The sequence below is a fragment of the Xenopus tropicalis genome, chromosome 6 (assembly GCF_000004195.4).
Source record: "Xenopus tropicalis strain Nigerian chromosome 6, UCB_Xtro_10.0, whole genome shotgun sequence".
NCBI lineage: Eukaryota > Metazoa > Chordata > Amphibia > Anura > Pipidae > Xenopus > Xenopus tropicalis.
Window position 1 is genome coordinate 37,429,765 of NC_030682.2, and position 8,553 is coordinate 37,438,317.

General features: G+C 37.1%; 1 protein-coding gene across 2 annotated transcripts; it reads right to left on the reverse strand.

Annotated features, from left to right (window-relative positions):
• Positions 1-1,635: 1,635 nt before the first annotated feature.
• On the reverse strand, positions 1,636-6,770 carry agr2 (anterior gradient 2, protein disulphide isomerase family member). 2 transcript variants are annotated; one of them, XM_012964714.3, is made up of 8 exons: positions 6,663-6,770; positions 5,234-5,350; positions 4,681-4,744; positions 4,045-4,097; positions 3,426-3,499; positions 2,937-3,000; positions 2,551-2,634; positions 1,636-1,906 (listed from the first exon to the last, which is right to left on the reverse strand). In XM_012964714.3, exons 2-8 carry the CDS (start codon positions 5,337-5,339, stop codon positions 1,857-1,859), a joined length of 495 nt encoding a protein of 164 aa, XP_012820168.1. In that variant the 5' UTR covers positions 5,340-5,350; positions 6,663-6,770; the 3' UTR covers positions 1,636-1,856.
• Positions 6,771-8,553: the final 1,783 nt, after the last annotated feature.

Genomic DNA, 8,553 nt, shown 5'->3' on the forward strand with positions numbered 1-8,553 from the left:
CCCTTACCTTTCTAAGCGACAGCGCAGGGCAAGGGGTGCGGCCGCATTGCTAGTGCAGAGAACACAATTTCACTCAGAATTTCAGCTCTTAAAGTTACCATGCAATAAATGTCTTGCATTAATCAACTGCACATTGAATAGTGAAAGAAGATGTCTTATTGGTGGCTGTGAGCTGCTACAGGGCTGCTTTCAAAAGCATCTCTTGGGCCCACAGCTGTAATCCAACTATGTCTTGTAGAAAGAACACGAAGAGTCAAGCGTAAGACACCAACAGTCAGCGTTGCACTGGGGAACCAAAGGTCCACTGACTGGTATGCCCATATCTGACACAAGATTGTTGTATAAAGTAACCAGAGGGGAGGCTGGGCTAGAGGATGCCATTTCAGTGGGGTTTATGGGAAATATTTTGTACATAGAAATACCACAGCAACCAGTGTGGCAATCCCACGCATAGAAAAAAAATAGAAAAATGCTGTTAAACAAGTTTTTTTCTGTACAATAGCCTATGGCAAATATTTTTGAGAATGAAATGCTTGACTTGAAAGCTGAGGATATAGTGAGGGGAGGCTAAGCAGGGTCAGAGCTAGGTGTAGGCAGGTGCCTAGGGCGCAACTTGAGTGGGGTGTGTTTCTATTAACTAACAGAATTGTCTCTGAGCACAATTACACTGCTTTTGTCTAATACTGGGCTATTTTTATTTCATTTTTGCTTTTTGATCATTACAATATCCTTACTACTTTTGGCTGTGCCCACTTTTTATACTACACCCCATGTTTGCCCTTGGGTAAGGGATAAATGAACATGGTTCAACTGCTCAGGTAAAGGCACATGTTTTCGCTGGAGGAATCATTTTATATGTTCCTCAGGATTAAGTGGGTGGAGGGACCACCACCCAGGGGGTGACTGGTCGGATAAAAATTGGGCCCTTTAAGGGGAGAAAAACCCTGCTAACTTGATAGTATGGGGCCCCATTATTACTAATGGTGGCCCTTCATGTCCCTAGAGGAGCTTGGCCACTTAGAACTGATTTAGTCTTTAAAAACCTTGAGAGCACCGCTAAGTGTGTGATAAAGGAGCTGCTATTCTTGATGCTCTCACAGTCAAGTAATAAATAGCAGTCTCTGTCCTGTCAGTGCTGCTGTCAATAAGTTTGTTATAGATAATGAGTTTTGACCTAAGAATGCACCATTTATATAAGGAATAATGAACCCTCTATTGTGGATTTAGTTGTATGGCCATATAAAGGTACAACGCTGAAGGCCATGGAACTCTGAGTTGACTTCTACTATACTCATATTTTACGACAGGGGGAAGGTTTTTGTTATAATATACGTATATATATACGTATATACGTAATATAATTTTCAGTGAGTCATGAAACTGATGACATCACTACTGTTTATACATATAAATATTATATATTCTTAGCTCTCTGGTGTATTATAAAACACAATGGTGCATAACAAAATACCCAACATATATACAGATTGCCTATCCATTCTCTATTTATTATAGTTGTACCCAATTTGATTGCCATGGAGCCACAATACCAGCCATTGTAATGAAGGCTGGAGAATGTTTGTTATGCTAGCAGTTCTATGCCATCTAGAAGTATTCAAAAGACAAACAACATGATTATTTATAAATAACCCCAGATAGATTTATTTAAAAAATCAAATTGCATTCAGTTGAAGCAAACGGTAACACGTTTAAAAAGACAAAAACAATGGTTTCCTTCATACACCGCTAAATTTGTATGTTGTTGGCTTTGGTACATATTGTAACATTACTTTAGCAAACACCTCCGCAATATTCATAGTCGATTCAAAATAAAATCTCCTGTGATATATTCCCTTTTAAAGTTCTGTTTTCAGCAGGATCAAAGCTTTCTTCATGTTCTCAAACACTAGGAGGAAAATAAAGAGAAAAGAATGAATACCATGAGCAATTAAATGCATGTTAAATTAGCTATACTATCCACCAAGGGAAATAGCTATCCTATTGCATATAGGCCCAGGGATACTCCTGAAACTACACAGTTAGCTGAGTTGTAGCCCATAATTAGCACTGGTCTGGGGGATGGAATTAAGGAGGCTATTTGAAAAAGTACACCTTTTTTTTAGTGATACTGGCATGATTCCTAAACATGAGGGTATCCTTCTGTAGGTGTCTCTCCACCTACAGTAATGGTACCCATGTGTATTCCTAGCGTTTTGCACCCTGCACATTTTCTAGACAGCAAAAACTCGGGGTCCTGGCGGTTATAATTGTAATTAATGGCAAGGCTATTCCCAGCATTTTGCTGCCTGGAAAAAGAGCGGATAGCAAAATGCTAGGAGTATCTATCTGCCGCAGTTGAATAATCGCTCCTAAATGCCTTTCCACCATCAATTCTGCTGGAAAGGCCTAAGCATCACTTTGGTTTTCCGAAGTCATGCAAAGTTGCCTGTAGGAGGAAATCACCAGCTTTTGTCTTGCTGCCGATTCTCAGACTTTGATTTATGACTTACAGAAATAGGTACCAAATTCATTTGCGGGTGGAACACTTACACAAATCAATATCTGCTGGCTCATAGGTGTACTGGTGGTTGGAGTATTTCCCAGGAAGATCTGCTCTGACGACCAGGGAGGGATCTGTGCAGAAAGAAATGTCCACAGTATTATTAGCATTATATATTATTGTAACAAAGTCTACAATAGTGCTATATGAAATCTGTGTATTATAAAATGTGCATAATAAAAATTATTTGTGCTTTTCTTGCTGGATGTTTTAACAAGCAAGTCATTGATGAGGAGTAGGATAAAACAATGACTTCTGTATAAAGCATCTCTCGGGACTGCCTGAGGGGCAACAAACAGAAATACTGTCCAAATAGCTGCTTTCACGATAAGTTGGCCAGACTCTATATAATACACACAAGACCCAGTTTACTTACCTACAAATACAACCTTGGGAACATACTGGCCATCAAGCTGAAGGTTCTTATCTGTAGGATCATACTAAAAAAGGCAAATACATATTTTAATTATTTATGTTTTTAATTGCAATATATAGAGAATATTTTTTTTTTATCTTGACACTATTTGGCATTGTTTATTTCAGAACAGATCAGGTACATATTTAGGCATATATTCTATAATACACCAATATAATACCCAATAATGTAGTAATGAAGGATTTGAATGCAACAGCTTGTATATGTGAATTTGAGGAATCTTTGTTCATATTACTGTCACCTGGTGGATAAGAGGGGAAGTCACTACAAAGATACTGGATAGAGTGTCACCTTCAGCTGCACATTTAATGCAGTCTGTGTGCATAGTATGAAACACTTCACATATAATATACTGCATATTATTCTCTGTTCTATAAACCCATTGCTTTAGACCAAATATTAAATGCCAAGCAAGGACACATTACTTACAACAACATTGAGAAGCACAAACTCTTCTGCCAGTTTCTGGATACCTTGGTGTTCAGCAAATGCTTTCTTCAGAGCTACAATAGAAATTCCATTCTTGTTACCAGGCAGTACTGTACATTACTATGCAATACATATAAGCCATAAGCAGTGTAGAAAGAAGTACATCAACATTATTGCAACCTGATTAATCAGATCTGTTCTACATATATATATACACATATGGGCATCAATTATTTTGCATGTGGGGGCCTTATGTTTTCGCATATTTATCTTATTCATAGGAGTGGGAACAACCATGAAGGTTCTGATAAAGCAACATTAGGTAATTATAGGTAAGTAAACCTTTACAATATACTAACCAGAATCATATTCCTGTTCTGAATGCATATGTATATAGCTTATTGCAAATGTGATGGTGTTGTTCTAGTCAAGGTATAGCATATAAAGCTATAAAGCTGTAAAGCCGGCATGTCTAGTTTGTTCTGTACAAACACATTGTATGTGTGACAGTGTTTCACATTAGGGCCTTTATGCCCATTTTATTTTAAAAACTGAAACAGAAATGAATCAGAGTTTGTTTAACCTGTTGCATTTAGAATGGAATGTTGAAAAATGTTACCTAGAGAATGGGGGCAGTCGTTTCTGTGGTTAATGAGAATCAATGGTTTGTTTCTGCAGGAAAAAGAGAAAGGAAATAATTACACAATATTATCATATTTAACATACAAGCTTAATTGTTTTTTTAAGGGGCAGGCAACTAAAGGATTTCCAGATTACATATCTTACAAATCTTTGTTTTCTTTGTAGTAATTAAAAACATTGTAGAAAATTTTTTTTATTACTCCTGCAAACTACATACTTGTAGTTAACTGTTGTATTTATTGCTTGCTTCCCTTATGTAACCAATTAAAAGATAATACACCTTTCTCCTGCCACATTGCATTTCACCTTACAGAACATCCTTCTGTGAATATCCCACTGTGCTCCATTGATATGATGGTATAAAAAGCAAGAAACCCCTGCTTAGCCAGCCATAAATTAGTAATAAAAGAGTATCAGTCCAATAGACAATATTTCCAAATGGCACACAGCCATGCAATGGGCAAAGACTTGTGAAATGTTATTAAGACCCCAGTATTACATTATTGTGTGAGTGCCATGAGATATGGTGTATGCCTGTGACAGCATGGCATTAATAATACACATTCCTATAGAATAACACTAGAGGGCACCCATGATAATATATAGTTCTTACTCTGTTTTTGCTTTGTACAAGCCTTCCTCGTATGTCTGAACCCACTCGAGATTGTCACCCCATCCTGCAAAAAAAAGAGCCAGATATAAAAATGCAACAACAGCATAAGTGAGGTTTTCAAATACATGCAAGCTAGATTGTTGCCTTACTCATGCTATGAGAGCCTTGTGTCACAGACTGCCTTCACATGTCAGGTACAGAAGTGATTTCTAGGTGAGCTGATGAGCTCTGCAACATGTGCATTAGGTAGGTGTTCTGCTCTAAAGGAATGGAGTGGCTTGGCTAACCCTAAGGGCATAACATGCAAGAGCTGATATGTATATAAGGACTGACAGGTACCTCCCTTAACTATAATTAACTACAGTTCCCAGCAGTCTCATCCAACAGAAATACAAGCTGAATGTTGCAGGCACTTCCAAACTAGCTTCTAATGGTTAATGATGCTGGTAGTTATTGGGCTGGGAGATGTTAAATGAAGCTCAGGATGGGATTACTTTTTCTCAAATACCAGTGATAATATAACAACACAGAGACAGGGATAAGCTGGCCTCACCTCTGGAGAGTGTTTGTAAGACTCTGGTAGCTTGTGGTAAATCCTTGGCTAAAGTCAATGAGGTAGCCACAAGGAGAACAAACAGGGTCTTGAGAACTGTCTCCATAGTTAGCAGTGCTGGGGAAACAAAACATAATTAGGAAAATGTGATACCCATCATAATTAGGAAATATATTATCCATCATAGCAGAAATGTGTTGCATACATGGAACATTATAATATATTTACATCTTTTTTAAACCCACAGCCTGTGTTATACTGCAGTCACTTCAGCATAGCCTTTACATACTGTATACTTTTCCTACAGATATTATTTTCTTCTTAAAGGGGAACTCCACCCAAAACAGGTTTTTTTTCTCACAATAAAAGAAAATACAACTTTCTAAAATAGAAGTTATTTGTAAGTCTGATTGCTACTGAAAGGTATTGGCCTTGCCGCATACATTCTATGCACTACTGGTTTCTGACGCCTGAAATGACGTGGCAGAAGCCAGCTGGTTAAAAAACTATGTGTATAACTGACGTCTGCTACATTGTTCCAAGAGTCAGAACCAAAAAACAGAAAGTGATAAACGAATACTGCTTTCAGCAATTGCATTTACAAATAACTTTAAAAGGATTAAACATTGTTAATGAATGGAAAGTTGCCTAGAATTATATTTTCAGTCATTATAAAAACACACGTTTTGGGTGGAGATCCCCTTTAAAATTTTTAGGATTTCAACTGCATAAATAAATAAAATACATTTCTAATGTATAGTTGAAATATGCTCAGCTACTGTATCAATATTGCTTATTTAGTTGCTCAATCAATGATTATGTTAACTACTGAAAGAGTCGTGCTGCACCCTAATGTAGTTAGGAGCCACAGTTCCTGCTTCTGTTTAGTACAGATACGGAATGCTCACAGACCGCCATTCTAGTTTTGCTATATCAGGCATATTCAGTTTCTAGCAGCCTATCAGGATTCCTGGGGGCTGTATATTGGGCAAGCCTATGGTCCTCCATGCATATTGTGACTATTTACAATATCCACTCATTTTTATCACATATATTTCAAATAATTAATGCCATGCCTAATCCCAAACCAAATCATCCAGACCTACTTTGTGCCCATAGTAGTTCCACAAAGAGCATGTATCAAGCTTCATGACCATTGCTGTACCACAAAGAGCATGTATCAAACTTCACTTGCTATTTAAGATAAAAGGCATTCCTGCAACATGACTAAATACTGACCCAGTGTAACACTTTCATTGGATGCTGGGGATTTACCTGGTCAAGAAAAAACAAAAGGCTCTTTGTGGGACTTGGAACTTGTAATAAATGCCCAGGAAGAATAAATTCCCTCTCCTGATTGTTACTTGTCTCAGCTGCATGTAACCTAAACCTAAGTAGCACACAGAGAAATCAGTCAGAGCCAACTCACCTTTAGTCCAGAGGCAGGAGAGTGTTCAGCTTCTGTCAGTACCTGCTGAGAAGGCTCCTCTGGTATTTATACACCTGAGCACACCTGGGCCCCTCCCACCACATCAGAATATCAATAGACTTGTAATAACCTGTGCAGTATTACTTGTACAATAATCTTCTTATAAAAGCTAGGAAATAAAACCTCCCGCTTACAATAAGCTGATGCCTATCAGTTAACACTTGCTATTACAACCTGTATTTCAGCTAGGCTTGATTTGTATCTTGGTGGGGGGTTTCTTTCCCTTTCTCTTTTTCCAATAATTGGGCATTAATCCAAGTCTAGGTAAGCCTAAATGGGATATAATGATTTGCCTGGAGGCTGATCTGTCTGTGTCTGATTGGATACAAACATTGGCTGTGATTTAAAGAAAAGAAAAGTCACTAAGCAAAGAGTTACATTTGTAGCAGTCGTAGACTTGTCACCGAGTGAAAACTCCCGGCTGCTGGAAGCCTTTCCCTTGCACTGTATTAGTTAGTTAGCTTACGGCCATGCCTTTCCTTCCTCCTTGTAAGATAAAAGGTTTATTAGGTGTAGGTATATTACATTATGGGTGATGTCACAGGCATTTGATTGCAAGATGCATATAAATACGTTCTGAAATATTAAGAAAATGTACATTTCCTATATAAATTAGATTTTGTTATTCTGACCTACTATTATTCTCTCTATGAGAGTGATTCCTATCAGTTAATGTAATTTTCCTCTTAAATCATACAATACATACTACCTATGTTATCCTATATGGTCCATTCTCTGGTATGCTTTGCCTGGCCCAATGTTGTTTATAGCAGCATAAACATATGTGCAAATACATACTGTACATGCTATAGTAGTAGAATGAGATGTCAATATTAGGTCAAGGTAGTAACAGTAGACAGTAACTGTGTCATGCATATAGGGACATGTATAACTGTGTTAATAACAGAGAAGTAGAGCAGTTGCTTATATTGGTTTATAAGCTCATTAGAGAAATGAACATAATTATTGCATGAAAATTACTGTAAATAGCTTATGTGGATATAATTATTTATATATATATATATATATATATATATATATATATATATATATATATATATATATATATATATATATATTAGGTTTTAACAATATATCTACAATAAAAATTTTTTAATGAAACATTGAAGGGTGTGCTGGCCACAGATGATTATTTTCTATATATATATACATATATAAATTCATAATCACATGTATATTACATTATATCTTATTTTCAGTGGGGGGTCCATAATAATTCTGATACCAGTGTTGTGTGTAATATTCTGGCCAGCCAATAACGTTCATGAGTATGTGTGAGCTAATAGAACCTGATTCTGAGCTGTAGCTCAACAACAGGTAGAGGCTGCAGGTTGTTCAGCCCTGATAAGTGATGAGTGAATCTGTCCCATTTCGCCGTAAAATTTTGCCTGTGACTTTATTTTGCCGCCCGCATCTTTATTTTTACGCGACTGGGCCTATTTTGACAAATTTTTCCACTGCGAATTTTCGTGCAAGTTTCTCGAAACAATTCTCCGCTGGCGAAATGTGGAAATTCGCATGCCTGGCGAAAATAATTGCTCATCACTAGCCCTGATACTTAATGCTGCTGGCAGTATCTTGCATTACTATATACATTATTCTACATTTGCATCCTTTTCACAGAAAATGCAAAAGTCTATGGGCTGTCAGTAAGTTTTTTTCTCCCATCATCATACAGCAGCTTCTGTGTTGGTCTTAGAATGAGAGGGGCAGATATAGCCCAAGAAAGTTACACCAGCTTGAAATTGAACATCTCTGGATTTTTTTATGTTACCACCTAAAAATGAATGCATGATATTATATGCTTCTG